Below are 17112 nucleotides of genomic sequence, written 5' to 3'. Positions count from 1 at the left end.
TTTATATGCAGCATATCGACCACCGGAGCATCTGAATACCGTCTCAACAACAAGGTCGTCACATACTCTGCGTACAATGCCGCCCTGACGTCCCACAATATACTTGTCAAAGCCAAGAACTTCCTCGTCTCTTCCAGGTGAGTCGATCGGCGTTCTCGCTCCTAAGAGCTTTCCCGCCTCATAGAGCAAATTTCAGGTTCTCTTGAGCTTGCCCCAGAATATGAAAAAGCAAAGGATGCTCAAGAACGCGCAACAGAGAACGCGACCTTCAACTTCACGAAGAGGAGAGGGATCGCGGGCGAAATAAAAAGTACAAGGAACAAAAGGGCGAAGCAGAGCGATTTGAGAGCTTGTGCGATCAAAAGGTGGGCCTGCGTTACCATTCTTTTCGATACAACACTGATGCGTTCCCAGGATGACCTTATCTTGAAACGCATTCTTTATAAGCTTTTTCACATCGAAGAGGCACTCGAAGCGAATGCCCGTGACATTCAAACAAAGTCGAAGGCCCTCGCTGGCTTACGTGCAGAGCATGGAGAACACGAGAAGGCTCTTGAGGGTGTGCGTGCAGAGCAAGCAAGGGCCCGCACGCAGTCGTACGAGAAGAGAAGAAAGTCAAAAGAAGGCCGAAAAGGCGTTAGAAACCAAGGTCGGCTCATTTTACTGTTTACTACTTAACCGACTTTAACGAGTAGTAGGAACCTGAGCTAGTAGAGGTTGACGCTCAGATCAAGCACTCGTCCAGAAAGCTGCAAAATTCACTGAAGATACAGGAGCAGGTTGGCAGTGATGCTGAACGTCAGCAAGCTAAGCTCCACTCGCTCAGGCGGGATCTTTCCGATGCTAGGCAGGCTGCAGATGAGGCTGCAGGTGAGCCATCTCTAGATGCATTGTATTCCATTGTTTTATAGTCTTCATATGCAGAGGCCCACAGACGTACATCTCAACATAACACTTCCCTCAGCGAGAACAGTCTAGCGGAATATCGCTCACTGTGAGTCATGCACGTAAGTGTATGTTTCGCAGTGTTAATGGTACAAACAGAAAAGCATCAGCCAGCGTCCTCGCCGTTTCTGAGCGTCAAGCCCTGGAGACCCTCAGTCGAGACGAAAAGATAGCGTCCCGCACGCTTACTCAAACGAGGGCCAAAGATGAAGAGTTGCAACGGAACCAGGAAAGGCTGCGCAGCGACGAGCAAACTCAGAAGGCCAGCAAGTCCGAGGTACGTCTTTTTCCGAGATCAATGTATCCCACCTGTTCATTGTATTCTCAAAGCTTGAGGAAAAGCTTGCTACCCTCCAGGGCGATCATGCGCGCTCAAAGCAAGAATACGAAAACCAGCAGAGTGAGCGGACGAGGATCAGGTATTTCTTTCGTCTCCAAGCACTTATCACACGCCATGTCATTGTTATTCCGCAGCCGTCTTGAGACCGAGACGAACGAAAAGCTCGCGGATGTCTATCAGCGCTTGCTCCAAGCAGGCGTCGACAGGAACGAATCCGAGCGCGAGGCAAAGCTTAAGGAGACGCTCGCCAGTTTGCAGCGCATCTTCCCAGGTAAGCGTTGCCTGCCTTGGCCGAGAAAGTCACCACTCACATTTCACAGGCGTCCGTGGGCGCGTGGTCGACCTCTGCAAACCCACTCAGCGCAAGTACGAGACAGCGGTATCCGTCATCCTTGGGCGCAATATCGACGCTGTCGTCGTAGACGAAGAAAAAACTGCCATCGAATGCATCGACGTGCGCTTCTTTACCTTCTGTCATTATTCATTTAAACTAATTTCGAAACATTGTAGTATATGCGCACCCAGCGTGCCGGTCAAGCAACCTTCCTCCCCCTCGACACGATCAGCACCAAGCCCATCAACGATAAGTTCCGCTCATTTGCTAGAGGCGCGCGTCTCGCTGTGGACGTGATCCAGTACGAGCCTGCCGTAGAGCGCGCACTGCTCCATGCGTGTGGGAATGCGCTTGTGTGTGATACCATGGATGTTGCGAAGTATGTATGTTGGGAGCGGGGGCAGGAGGTGAAAGGTGGGTTGACATTCGTTTGCGAGAATTTGGACACCATATTAAGATTTGGATAGCTGTTACATTGGAGGGCACCGTTATCCATAAGAGTGGGCTTATTACTGGTGGGCGCAGTACGCATGGGGGGGGAAAGAAGTGGGAGGAGAAGGACGTGCAAGGTAGGCAGCTCGCCAATCATGGTGTCTCACACTCATTAATCTGTAGGCCTTACCCGTCTTCGTGACAATCTTGTGGCGCAGCTTCAGGAATTGAATCGCTCGAAACCGAGGGGCAAGGCAGACGAAAACGTCATCGCTGAAATCACACGACTAGAGAGTGCTATTGCTGTTGTAAGAGACGATCTGGTACGTTCTTGGAATAGTTGCCTATGGCATTACAGTAATCTCATCGTTTTATCTGCGGCATTTAGAGCGCCTGCAATTCCCGGTACAGCGGCATCAAAGAGGAGCTAAAGCACGTCGAGCGGGAACTGAAGAAGCTCTCTCCCGAGCTCAAAAAGGTTCGTGCAACTGTGTAGCAGACCCAAATGGAACTGACCATAATTTACAGGCTCAAACTTCACACTCAAAACTCTCTTCGCAAATCGCAGAACTCCAATCTGCGATTGACTCGGCTGAAGACGGTGTATTTGCCTCGTTTTGCTCCCAGATAGGCATCAAAAATGTTCGAGAGTATGAGGAGCGTCAGTTGAAAGTCGCCGAAGAGGAGAGCCAAGCGCGACTTAGATTCGATCAGCAGGTTGCGAGGCTGACGCACCAGTGAGTTTTAGTTTTGCGTAGTTTTAAGGCTGACTGACATGTGTGCGCAGGTCTCAGTTTGAAGAGGAGCAGTTGAAATTGACACAGTCGCGTCTGGTAACGCTGCGGAACGCGGCTGATGACGAGCAACGGAAAGTGGCGGAGCTAGAAGAAAAGAAGCGGACCATTCAAGTTGAGATCACGGAAGCTCAGGAGGCCATCGCACAGCTTAGAGAAATGCTGCAAGACCTTAACGACGTACTCGAAGAGAAGAACAAGCATGTCGACCAAGCCAAAAAGACGCACACGAAAGCTGCCAAGATACTTGACCAGGCTCTCAAAGAAATTGGTCTCAAGGTACGCTGATCGTTTGCTCAGATAGTTCGACCATTTATAAATCATTGATTCATCTCCAGAACGACGAGATTGAGAAGCTGGCACTAGAACGATCTGCAACTTACAGAAAATGCAGGCTCGAGGACATCAAGTTACCTCTACTAGAAGGAAATCTGAAGAACGTCCCAATGGAAGAGGTGAGGCCGTTTATTTGAAAGGTCATGCGCGCATTAATTTCAATTCTCGCTCAGAACCTTCGGGAGGAGGTAGCGATGGACATTGATGATGATGATGATGGAACCCAACAACCACGACAAGCGCAAGATTATGGGATCGAGGTCGACTTTGACTCTTTGACTGAGGAGGAGCGTGCGGTATGTCAGTTTTGACGAAACAGAATTGTGCTTGACTTTCATCACAGGATAATTCTCCTGAGACTACCGCCGAGTTCGATGCACAAATTGCGAAACTCAACGGAGAGATTGAGAGAATGGCACCCAACTTGAAGGCTATCGAAAAGTACGTCGACTCTTATTCTTCAATGACTTAATGGTGATTGTTGGACAGGCTGGACGATGTCGAGGCCAAGCTTGCAGACACAGAGAAAGAAGCTGATAAAGCACGGAAAGACTCAAAAAACGCGCGCGATCAGTTCAACGATGTCAAGCGAAAAAGGTACGTGAATAGCTTTACTTGGAGCGCCATCCTCATCCCAGCAACCAGATGCGAGTTATTCAACAAGGCGTACAACCACATTTCAGATTGTATTGATCAGGTCTATAAAGACCTCACTAAGGGGAAGGCGTCGCCGATGGGAGGCGTCGCATATCTTAGTTTAGAGGATAGTGAGGTGGGTCTTTCGGTGTGTTAGTCTAGGCAATTTCACACTTGTTGATCACAGGAACCCTATAATGCCGGTATCAAATATCATGCCATGCCCCCGATGAAGCGATTCCGCGACATGGAACAACTCTCGGGCGGGGAGAAGACCGTGGCTGCTTTGGCTCTCCTTTTCGCAATACACAGGTTTGGTCTTTTAGTCTTCGCCCCACAACTTTCGTTCTCACTGTGACTCAAGTTATCAACCTGCGCCGTTCTTTGTCCTTGATGAGGTGGACGCTGCTCTGGACAATACCAATGTTGCCAAGGTCGCCAACTATATCCGGAGCCAGGCGTCCGACTCCTTCCAGTTCATCGTCATTAGCTTGAAGGGCTCCTTGTATGAGCGTGGTGATTCCCTTGTTGGAATCTATCGTGATCAAGACGTAAACAGCTCTCGTACGCTGACGTTGGATGTAAGTCATTGGTATCCGAATGTGTGCGGGATCAAGTACTCACAGACCTACAGCTGACTCAATACGATGAATAATGGAGTTTTTATCGCTATTTTGCTATCGTGAGCTGCATACGTGTTTACCTGTAGATGTTTTTTTAGCTGCATTTGGCCCATCGATAATTTGTTCAAAGTAACTTCGTAATTTTAGCTGGGCTTGGAGGACGATTCGAATGGCCGGAGTCGTGTTGTCGGGCCAAAGGTCATCAGTTCGTCCCTGGCGAAACTATCCTCACACCATGATCCTTTACCGGGAGGTGCAGGCTAGGGCAACTGGCGGGCTACCAACCATCACTACTGCATGTTGATGCAAATCATCTACAAGCTGCGGATAATGTTACACTCGCTATTTTCGGTGACCATTCCCACTCAAGGTGAGAACAAACCAAGTACTTCAACATTTCTTTTGAGTCAGGCATGCATGCGAACAGCTGTCGTCATTCATTGTGCAGTGAAGGTTTGATTGACTGTCAAGTTATCCGGGAAAATTTACCTTCAACTGTCTCTTCATCAACAACTCTTTCGGGCCGTTACCCACATATCAGTACACTGACTGTAGCTATCAGATCGCCCACCGACATTCTCACAGGTTGAGCATGACATCGACAAACGAAATCCGAGCTTTCACATTATCGCGTCCCGCAATGGACATGAGACTATCTTTCCTGAGTGATATCAAAGAAAGCTTAAAACCACTGAGCAAGAATGACCGTCACGGTACAGAAAGAGCAGCTGTCCTCTGGATAGGATGAGCTCTTCAGATATTGGCCAACGAGCCTGATACACTTGAGAATTTCATCTGTGAATAAAGCTTACACGATACAAGACGACTCGTTACTATCGCGCAGACCACTGCGCTGGAAATGCCGAGAGCCATACGAGTGACAACGAGGAATATCAGGATCGCTTGTAACCATGATGATCTGCGTGATGCTTTAGTCAAGCTAATGTATTGTACCCGCGTAGTTCACCGGCCAGTACTGTAGTTAGGATAAAGCTCGTCCATTGCAGTGCAACGTACATCATCCGACCTGAGAAATCCAGTGAGCAATTAGCCTCAGAGGATCACGACTCGAAAATTTTACGGTACCAAAGCATGTACGTATTCCTCGTTGTTGGTTCGATTGGGAGGATGGCAGTCAGTTAGATGACGTTCAGTACCTCGATCCTTGTGTGCTGTGTTAGAGTCGCGTCTCGATATTGAGAAGTCTGGCACGATGTCAGTGAAGAAACTGCACTCAGAAAAGAAGTATTGGGTCATTAGTCTGTAGAGTTAGCTATGAAGGATGCGAGGATAAAACACCGAAGACGTACCTGTATCTTGACTTAAACACCGACATTCGACTGTGCGACGCACAAACGAACTCCGTCGCAACTCTCATCATGCGCGTGTTGTTTTTGTGTGAAATGAAGTACCTCTGAGTAATCGTTCAATGGAGAGCTGAAGTTATCTCATTAGGTGAGGTTCGCAAGCCAAATCATATCTTCACCAGCCCCTGCGAAACAAGAAAAGTCAGCTATGAGGTGCAAAAGATGCAAGGACACACAAAGCCCATCTATGTGGTACTAGATCGGGACTGAGGTAGGGGTGGTGAAGTGAATGAAGTGGCGAGGGCGGGCTTGACCCTCACCATTGGATTAACAGATAATCAATATCACTGAGACTCATGAGGCGGAATTTAAGCCGAATATAAATGACATCTGCATTTAAGTATGTAATATGAGGCAAGTCTCATACAAAGGTATAGAAAATGAGTGAAGGAGACGCCTCAGTCGACGGTGACAGCCCGACTTCGGAGATCGTTTTTGGCTTCATTGATTTCCTACAGACGACGATCAGCGCACAAGTCCCTCAGAAATATGACCCGTGCTTACCTGCAGCAACTCGTGATAGGCATCGGGACAGTCACGGAATGTAAACACCCCCCAACCGAGACTCCAGAGGGAATACGACCCGAATGACACCAAAAGCCACCACGGAACCTAATGTATGTTATAGGTGCGTAAGCTGAGACGTTCGTTCCGGTCAGCTCATAAAAATGACGCACGACAGGAAGGATATCTTGGGCTACACTGGCGTCAACGAGTGGTATGGGCAGGACCTCAAATAACACCAGTAGATAGATCGAAATAAGGATGGAGGAGTATATTGAGACTCGATGCAAACGAGTCATGATTCGATACAATAGAGTGTCCTTACAAAAAAGCGGGTTGGCGAATGATTAATGGTGAATGAGGGCTGGTCGTCGTGCTTGACAGTGGTGAGCGTGTTCCAGATCACGTGATTTACTTGAAGCTCAGTTATTATTAATTCTTGGTCATTTATCGCAAACCAACCATGTCTTTACTCTGCAAACGTCCCTCTGCAGGGCTCTTGTCACCATCACCGCTGAAAAGAAGTGTATCTACTTCTCCGTACGGTCGCTCCCATGTTTTCAAGCAACGTCTACCCAAATTACCTAACCCAGTAGTTCCTCATTTCCCTCAGCGTGTCGTTCGTGCGGACGGCTCATCGTACATGCAATGGACCACATCACCGCGTTCACGAATAACCTTGACGCGCGATACAACAAATAACCCTCTTTGGAACGCTACCCAGCGTCTGAGCGGAGCAGTCGGGGAGGGAGGCATAGAAGATGAAGAGCAGGAGGGCACTGGTCGTTTGGGACGCTTCAGAAGAAGGTTTGGGCAGGAAGTCGGTGCGGGAGAGTGGACCGAACTTCAAGAGGGTATTGAGGCTGAAGTAGAACCTCCGCTGAGCAAAAAGCAAAAGGCTGCCCCGAAGAAATGAGTGCGTCGGTGCCTCGTCTCTTCGGCCCTTGTCAAGGGTATGTCTGCCCCTGGAATAATTAAAAAACCTATCTTATTGGTGTTTTTCAGCTCCTCGCATCGGACTGTGTTGCAAGCCTACTTTGGTTGGCGCTTGTCATTTTATCGCTGAGACGCACATTCACACCTTATCAAGCGAATTTAACTATGTTTCGGGTATTGATACCCGTGCCATCAATTTCAAAGTATGTACCGTACGTCTTGGCTGTCCTCGCGAGCAAGCTTTCGAGTTCGTCCCTGCCTAATAATCTCGCATCACTATATCACGCATGTCCGCCTTCATTATTTCATTGAGCTCCTTACTGTTTGCGTCTTGTCCGATGTCAATATTCCGTGTCTTCTGATTAGTCGGATGTTCGTCGGTAATTCACAGGATCATGGGAACGCTTATATAATTTCGAGCGCGAGACTCTTCAGTTTGTGACTCAGTACTCATCTCCTCTGTCCAGAACTCCACTTAAGGAGTATACGTCCATCGCTGCCTCCCTACGTTGGCGCTCTCTCCATCGTCACTAGATGCGCCTGGATGAAATCTGTTTCAATTGATAAAGTTCAACATGTTTAATTCGAGCTATCATGGTACTGCCCTTGATATTTGGTCGTTAGACGAGGGCGCTCATCTACTAGCTCATGGTTTGTGACTATATGCATCCATTGTCCATGTTCCTTATGAACACCTTTACTATTCGTTCGTCGCATAATGTTCCGGAATATACTCAGCATTAAGATAATTGTCCGTTTGATCCATCACAAAAACCGATTGCTCTCCCCCTCCATCCCCTTCGCCATCCTCAGCATCACCACATTCGACGACAGGCTCGAGAACTACGGCAGGTAAGTGAGTCAGTAAATATGTGGAAATCACCCGCGTAGAAACAACATACCCCATTCCCAATAAACACTTCTGCCTTCTCTGCAATCGCCATGTCTACTGCCATAGCCACGTGCTTTTGCTCTGCATCGAGCACGATATCAGCACTGCTCACCAAGTCGTCCCACCCATCCTCCTCAAGCGCACTCTTCAGACCATCAAGACTCCATGCCCATTCGTTTGAGAGTACATATACTCGTCTCAGCCCAGGATACTCTCTCCGAATGCCCCTCAACTTTTCCACAACCTGCTTCGTAGACGGCCAGCAGTGATCGAGATAATACGACAGCCTTGCATTCGTGTCGTTGACATACGGAGACCGATTGAATCGATCAGGGAGCGATGGATGCTGATTTATACCCATGTAGTCTGCGCCCCACTTTGCGAGGTTCGGACAATGCCGCTTGTAGTCGCCCCTGCGGAGGTGCAGCGCAACCAGCCCAGCAAGTGATTTACGGGAATGTGCATCGTAGAGGTCTTTCGCAGACTCTGGTTGGAGGAGAGCAAAGTTACGCGAAACCGCCGCTTGCACAAGCGGCGACCAAGTGAAGTCAGTCAACATGGGCGATTTAGTCAAGGATTCCCAGAGAGAGAGAATCCGTGGATTTCCGAAAAAGCTTGACGACCTGTCAATCATTCAACTCGGTATTTTGTTGGAGTAGACTTACTGGCTGTCAAAGACATTGTGGGTAGATGAGTCTATTTCTATGCAAGGCTGTTGCACGGATGCGAGCTGATCTACCCACCAATCGATCATGACAACGCCATCTGCATCATTTGGCGCGTTTAGGGAGGTGATGACATATTTTTGGCTTTCAGGACCTTCACAGACTTGCGCGTAGAACTCGGCGCTCACTGCACGGGGTGCATCCGGTGCGCTAGGCATTGGCCCTCCTGCGGTTGGCCCCGATATGAGGGCGTTGAATGGTATACGTGCGGGACGCAGAGAGAAGTCATAAATTGTCCATGGGAGTGGTAAATGTGACCATGTATAGTCCTCGAAGACAAATGATACGTTGGACACGTAGGCGAGGTAAGACATCATAATACTAACAAGAACATTTAGCCGCTTATGAGACCTGATGACAATAACCAATACACACGCTTCCTGAAGAACATTATTGAACCCGAAGCCCCACAGGTGACCTGGAAATCGTAGGTACTGCGGCTGATGTCTCGACAAGGAGTGCTGAGGGAGATGGTGTTCGAATGACCTGATATCCTCATAGTTTGGTGGTATTCCCTGACAGATAATGGCAAGTAACAGGAACACAGGGACGAGGGTGACGGAGACCAGGACTTTTCGGAGAGTGAACACGCGGAAGAAGCTACGCCATGAGCAAGAATATCGACGACGGTATTTAGTGGCGCGTGGTAGTGCTGAGGGAGATGTCGTTAGGAGGACATACTCTTCCGGTCTGTTGAACGTCCAAGAAAACGCAGCGCGCAGACTGCTGGGCATCCAACCTACAGCCTTCATCGATCGCGCCGCTAGACTTCGTTTATGGCGTGAGACCTGGCGAGACAGTCAAACGGTCACCCTGGAAGTGGGTGGTGCGTCGTAGTGGGAAGGAAGATAAATAGGTGGATGCGGAATCCTCGGGGTAAAGTAATGGTGGAAGTGAGAATGCTGGGTAAAACATAGAATATGGGAACTATGTTCACTGCCAACACGCACCGCGTGGAGGCCAGTTACACTGGCCGTGTGGTCACGCTGGCCCCGAGTCCTTGCACCCCGGTCCCCAACCAATCTACATCAAGGGAATCATATTTTAAAAATTTAGACGCGCAGTCGACCTGAAGTTAGAGTACGGCAACGTAGGATTTGTTTCCCACTGTCAATCTTGGGGTTGTCTTGACAAACTACTTCACTGAACACTGACAGTTCTTCATTAGCGAGTCGACAGCTGCATGCCTGAGTCCAACTTCCTTTACTTTAATCCACGACAGTCGACAAATACAACCGACTCCAATACCCCACCACAATCTACCACTAGCGTTACTACTGACGCACCCACTCTAACCCCCAGTGGCAGTCAGGTGCGTGTCTTGGCTGCGGACCGGAAGACCAAGCATATTTTTCCCTATACACTGTTATCATCTTGCGCAGCAACATTAATATTAATCTCTGAACGCAGACATCCACAATAACGACCATACAGTTATCCGATACCCAGTCTGGTAGCTCCCAGGCTACCAGCATTGGTTTCCCGACATCAAGCAGTACCACACTTCAACCGACGTCCTCTCCTGATGTCGGTACGACTTCTTCTGCTGTTACAACGTGGGTATTTGTGGCATCTTTTCTATTGCAAACCATCTAATGAAATTTTACCCTAACTAGTTCGTCTCAGCCCGAGTTAACTCCATCCTCGTCGCTCATTTCGTCTACAAGTCCAGAAACTTCGAGTCCTGCTCTTACATCTCAGCCTCCTACTTCCACAATCTTGTCTGTACCATCTTCATCCCAAACCCCGACCTCGTCTCCAGCCCCAACTACCACTACCTCCTCATCGCCATCGCCATCGCCATCACCGTCATCTATCTCTCAAAACAAACCGACTCCTACGACCCCAACTGCCACATATGGAGGCCAGACAACGTCGACCATTACCTCATCTTTTGTGACGGTTATAGGTTCATCTTCTATATCAGTATGTGCCTGTTTCACTAGCCCAACACCCTCTTAACACGCCATCAGACCTTCAGTCTCATCCCTACAGTCATCAGCCTACCCTCGAACACCACTACCGGTGAAACAGACCGCACTGCCATTATCGCTAGCTCCGTGATCGGTGGTGGTCTAGTCCTCATCCTCGGTCTCTCTGTATTTTTCTACCGCCAACGTCAGCGCTTCAAACACTTCCACTTCCTCGACGCTATCAACGTGCGCAGACGACAAGCCCGTGCCAGAGCAACACTGCTTGCAGGCGAGGATCTCGAGGACGTTGATCTCGCACGTCCGCCTCCAGGAAGATACTCCGACTATGATGCCCCCTGGGATCCGCGCGATAGCTCGGGGTCAATTAATGATACCGAACGTGGAAAACTTATGGGTTCTGTGGTACGCGGTGGGGACGTTGACTTGAGCCACATCGTCGACGACGTCATGGGCCCTTCAGCGTCAGGCGTGCACTACTCACAAAATTCCCTATCATCTTCTTATCACGACTTATCAGGACACGAGTCTACGCCTCAAACAAGAGAGAGACCCAACGCATCGCAAATTGCATTAATAGAAGCTGCGGGGTTGAGTACCGCGGGAGGTCCCGGCATGCAACCTACACGGCCTAGTCCACTTGGGAACAATGATCCTGTTGTTACAGGTGGCGGTAATGGCCTGTGACAATGATGTTCCCTGCGCCTGTCTATCTATATATTTTTACTTGTTGTACAGCATGTAACGTGCTGCGATCAAGGTGGGTATACGGAACCCCTCACATCTGATCGGCCAACCCTACATGACCCGATCTTACTATCAGATGACAATGTTCCTTATATGTGCTGATCTTCACCCATACATAATTCTTGTTGTTTCACTTCGTCGCATATATACTATTACTTACTGCTACTGTGGTCGTTCATTTTTTATCGGCACTGGACATGGATACTTCCCATACCTGCTAGTGGTGTCAGTTATACTCATATCACGGACTTGTTGCGGACTTCGTTCTTAGATTCTTTGGTTCCCTCGTTATGCACTCCTAGCAATATTGTTGGCAATGGATGCTGCTAATCACGCATTTTGATTCTCAACTTCTCTCTTATAACAATTAAGACGTGATCGATGAAAGCCGAACCGTTAAATTCAAGCTTTGAGTACTCACTCCACCTGCGAGCGTTGTTATCTGGTCTATATAATTCAGGGTACTCATTCGCGTAGCAGCATGAAGTGTCTTCAAACATAAATTCAACAAGTCATATTTCAGGTAACAGAGACAAGCACGAAGTAATGTGACTACGCGTTATCATAAAAGATATTCAGTACATTTCTCGACACAATTATAGTAGCAGCTGTGCTTGTAACGCCTACAGTTCAATAGTTCGTCCTTGAGACTTCCCTGTCTACACCTTCTCAATTAATAATACAAAGCAAATGTATCTATGACATGTCATCAACCCCACAGTCCGTTTGCAAAAGGTATGACACACTTACAGTTCAATAGTTCGTCTTTGAGACTCCCTTCTCTAACTTCTCTCAATCAATCATACAAGCAAACATACATATCTATGACATGACATCAGCTCCCTAAACCGTTGCGAAAGGTATGAAATACGGACCAAGCCATGAACGAATGGAAGCCTAGGTAATCACCATGTCGAGGACCCCCACGGCGCAGAGTCCTGTGTGGGTGAGTGAGAAGGATCAGTGTCCCATGGGGAGGAATCCCATGTCGAAGACCCCCATGTCGAGGAATCCTGAACTTGGGTGGGAGTGGGGGAATGAGGAGGATCGGCGCCCCATGAGGACCCCCATGTCGCGGAATCCTGAACCTCATTGGGAGTGGGGGAGCGAGGATCAGCGCCCCATGAGGACCTCCGTGTCGCAGAATCCTGAACTTCATTTGGAGTGGGGGAGTGAGGAGGAGATGCCATATCAATGTCTTGATATTCATATTCATATAGTTGATGAAAATGTGTAGGAGCGTAAGTCAGCTCGATGGGAGATGGAGATCCCATCTTCCAGTCTTCATCGACCTGGGCCGGCTCAGCAATACTCTCCTTCCTATCACTATTGTCCACTACAGTATTATTGTCAATTTCAGTTTGTCGGGCCAGTGGGACGCTGGTCCGCGGAGGCGTCTTGACAGGCTCAATCTGGCGAGCTTCGGCCTGGCCTGGTGATAGTTCTTCTGAGTGTGACAAGGACCTTAGAGAAGAGTTTAAGTCCTCGTCTGTATCTGAGTCTGGAGTGGAAGTAACGAGCCTGAGAGTGGCCGTGGGGCGAAGACGAGAAACACCTCTATAGGACATAGCGAATAATAGTATGAGGACTGGGTGTGTGTGAGATGAAGGAGCGTTCAGCGGGAAGAGTCTAATAGTGACCTTGTAGACCCACTCTTTTTAGATGAATCAGAGCTGTGGACTCACTACTTGTGGTTTTCTATAAACATCCGCAGCGGAAGTGCGGCATCAGAGTGATCAATGTCCATGACTGGTGGTACTGATTGTCACAAACTGTGGATTGACCATAGTATTAGAAACACTTGGAGGATTGTGGAATCGAACAGTTGAAGGGGCGGACTCGAAAACATATTGCAGTCACCACCGCGACGGGTCAATAAATTAACTGCCAGTGCAAGCAATACAGTGGGCGACTACACGAATAGAGTATCAGTATTAGTTTCATGTTACAAGAATGATGAACATCACCAGCCTTCGCTGAAACACCATATAGTATAAAGGTTGGAAGTTGGCCAAAGGCATAGGCTCCGAGTCGATACCGTATCATCATCATGATTATGATGGGCTTAGCTGCCGGAGGAGTTATGACACTTCCAATTCCTCGTTCGACGTCCCGTATATTATTTCACTGCTCGTGAAGTTACCAAGGTGCCACGTTCAATCAAAGGATTTGTATGATAACTTATACTAGTACTTGGCACTTCACGGTCGACCGTGATCTTGAGATGGCGGATTGAAGCTGCTTACGTGGTCATCTCCAACTTACATGAAATTCAATATTAAAACATTAATTGTTGACAACGACCGAAGGCGAGCGGATGATGATTGCGCGATGCATACTTCTTTTCTTAATGTCACACTCCTTACCCTCTTGTGCGTGTACACCTGGCCGATGTTGCGGTTCAGTGTTTCAGAAGGTCGGGCTGGACACAACATTACTATTTTCATTTTCTCTCCATCCTCATTCGCATGGATGGCTGTAAGACAAGTATTATCTCCCTGCAGGCCTGAACATTTAGGTGGGGTATCATCCAATGAAACGATAATTTCTTAAAGTCAAGTCATCTGTTCGAACATAGTATTACTGTCAAATAGTTTTACAACATAAGTTACTCCTCTCGCTTGCCTACGGTGGTAGAGTGTCCAACAAGAGATTCAGGACACCAAGGAAAACCGATGCTGATGTACACGCTAAGACAAGGGCACCGATCCAGGCAGCCTTAGCCTGTGCAGCTTGGGCTGCGGTTTCGATGATCACAGCATACGCTGCGCCTCGCCTGCTAAACACGCTGGAATTGCAGTAACATCTATCGTAGAAGCTGGAGTACTGGAATACGCATGCCATGATCACCAAACAAAAGTTTAATAGGGCCAACAATTTGCCCGTCCATCGCAGGACGTGCGAAAACCCTAAAGCAATACGTGCATATAGCGATACTCGGCGGGGGTCGGCGGTGGAAGAGTGGGCGAGAATACTGGACAACAGGAGCATCATCCAAACTAAAGTCGAAATGACTCCGTAAAGGAGATAACCCATAGTTCGACACCCTATTCCCTGTCAGACGTTAGCCAACTCGACCACAAGTATACAGAAAGACTCACTGTTGTAGGTGTGAACCACCCCACCAGAAATGCTGCTCCGACTGTTCCCCATTGTAATGCAAGCGAAGCGCAGGAAGCGGTAACCATTCTGGTGAACACACCAGGTGCCCAATGGCTGCTTAGACTCTGTACCATGTTGGGTTGTATGTAGTACATAGAGACGTGTTGGAGGGGCCCATGTCGGTTTCTGTCATCATTGTCTTGGGTAGTGACGGACTCGATGTTAATGCTAGATTCGACCCAATCACTCCTACAAACGGGAAGATGGATACGAGCCTTCTCTGATGCCGCTTTGAACACCATGAAGATAGTATCTGCTGTAGATGCCCATCGCAGCGAACGCGAGTAATTAAACACCGGAGGGGTGAGGAGTTCGTCTGGAGACATCACATCATCCTCCTTGGCAGTTATTGCCAAAGGTCTCCGCGATGACGCGGGAAACATCCCGGCACCAATGTCCGATGTTCCTGCGTGCATACTATGTCTGTCTGCACGGTCATAAGCAGCTTGTAAACGATTGAAGTCGCATTTTGGGGAGAGTTGGAGCCATCCGACGACTATCGGAATCAACCACAACCACATTGAGCCAGTAGCCTCTCCATTGGATTGAACGTTTGCGTAAACATTCGATAGTGAGTTGGCTACAGTTAGGATATAGGCGACAACGACCCATGCAATGGAGGTTGCGGAAGCGATTGACCATGTATGAGTGTAGTCCACAAATTCAGCGAGACATTTCCACCAGGAGTCGTTTTCCGGAAGGACGATGAGGGAGGGTAAGCGTGCGCGATCAGGATGCAGTCTGAGCGGAACTTGCTGAAGGCTGCTCAAGATGGAGAGTACGAAACGTGAATTAGGATAGTCCACTAAGTGATCAAACCGGCGGTTGATCCAGCGAGAGTTGAGGAGGGTGATGAATAGAGAGTAACCAGCAAGTGCCGGTGACCCAACAGTTAAGACGGCAGACATGAGATTATCAAGTCTGTACTGTGCCCCAAATGGGAGCTGCGAAATCAGTGCAAGATTTGGCAATAGCCACGCACTGAATTCTTGCGAAAAGACAGACCACTGGAAAGGTTCCTGTCCAGTCCCACAACTGGATGTGCACAACGAGTAGCTGATCGATGTCGCATCAGCAACATTCGACACAGGATTTCCGTCACCGTTGAGTAAACCAGCTAAGTTTTGAGTAGCATTCGCATTCTGAACAATATCGTTCAGACACTGAGTGAAGTCAACTGCTGCGACGACTGTTCCGGCAGCGTGCACAAGTAGTAGTAAGACAGCTAAGCCCAAGTAATAAATCAGAAAATCAGAAACCCGTAGTCCAGTCATTGCGCTTACCTGCCTGAGAGCCTTTATGCAAGAGCATCAGATTAATTGAATCGACTATGCATGTAGATTGGTCTTGTATAAATTGGTTTGACTTACTGGAAACAGTCGTCTCTGCATTTATACTTTAGTGAAAACTTCTCACCAGAATTTGGGTACTGTCAAGCATCCGCCGGATTCCGCCCGTTTGATCTAGACTTTGTTCGGTGACTTTCAGCGAGGGCAGTGTCGACCACAGCCTGAAATGACTTGAGATGACAATATTAAGGCCCCATCATTGCTATGAAGACCTAACCAGCGTGTCAGGGAAGCTTTGCCTAGGGAATGGTGAAAAACCGCAATCAACACCAGTATCGTCACTTGCCAAAAAGATTGTGTACAAATTACGCAATGAATTGAAAACGCAAGAGCGTATTAATTAATACAAGGTATAAAGTTGCATGTGATATATCATTGTCGGAGGACCTCATATAGGTACAAGATCGGTTAATAAACTCATGTAAAAAATGAATCCCAAAGAGGTAGACCCAGCCAAAGCCAATGCTCCGAACCAAGCAGCTTTGGTTTGACTCAAGTCTAAACTATCGAACACGATAATGTCATATGCATATTGAGCCCCTCTCCCCAACACACTCGAGTTGCAGTAACAATTATCATAGACACTTGTAAACTGCAGCATCCCTGCCGCAATTATCCAGATTGCATTGACGATTGCCACCAATTTCCCTCCCCATCTCAAAAGGTTCGATACTGCCTTTACGAGGCGGACAGCGACGGATGAGAACGGACTCCTGGGTCTGTCTGAGTATGAGGATGCGTAGTGCGACAAGATGCTCGACATAACAAGCATCGCCCATATTATTGTTGCAAGTGCGCCATAGATGAGGTAACCGAGAGATCTACAACCAAGGCCCTGTTGTGTGCCGCTAATCAGAAAAAGGTGCAGATAACTGTATATCAAATAATGCTTACCACAGTCGGAGTAAAATACACAACTAGTACCGCAGCTCCAGTTGTCGCCCATTGCAAAGCTAGGGGCAGCAGTGAGGCCACGAACATACGAGAGAACATCCCTGTCGCCCAGGGGCTCCGTCCTGGGTATCGAGGAAGTCTGCAGTAAGCATTGACTTCGGACGC

General features: G+C 48.3%; 1 protein-coding gene across 1 annotated transcript; it reads right to left on the bottom strand.

Annotated features, from left to right (window-relative positions):
• Nucleotides 1-6205: 6205 nt before the first annotated feature.
• Nucleotides 6206-6610, bottom strand: BJ212DRAFT_1490066 (dolichol-phosphate mannosyltransferase subunit 3; the record flags this gene model as incomplete). Its single annotated transcript, XM_041341442.1, has 3 exons — nt 6206-6259; nt 6312-6419; nt 6485-6610. The coding sequence occupies 3 exons, from the start codon at nt 6608-6610 to the stop codon at nt 6206-6208; spliced, it is 288 nt and encodes a 95-aa protein (XP_041185131.1).
• Between the last annotated feature and the right edge of the window lie 10502 nt (nt 6611-17112).

This window comes from Suillus subaureus (genome assembly GCF_016647635.1).
Source record: "Suillus subaureus strain MN1 chromosome Unknown BJ212scaffold_377, whole genome shotgun sequence".
NCBI classification, from domain to species: domain Eukaryota; kingdom Fungi; phylum Basidiomycota; class Agaricomycetes; order Boletales; family Suillaceae; genus Suillus; species Suillus subaureus.
Note: the sequence above shows the minus strand (reverse complement) of the source record. Positions and strands in the feature narration are given on the sequence as shown.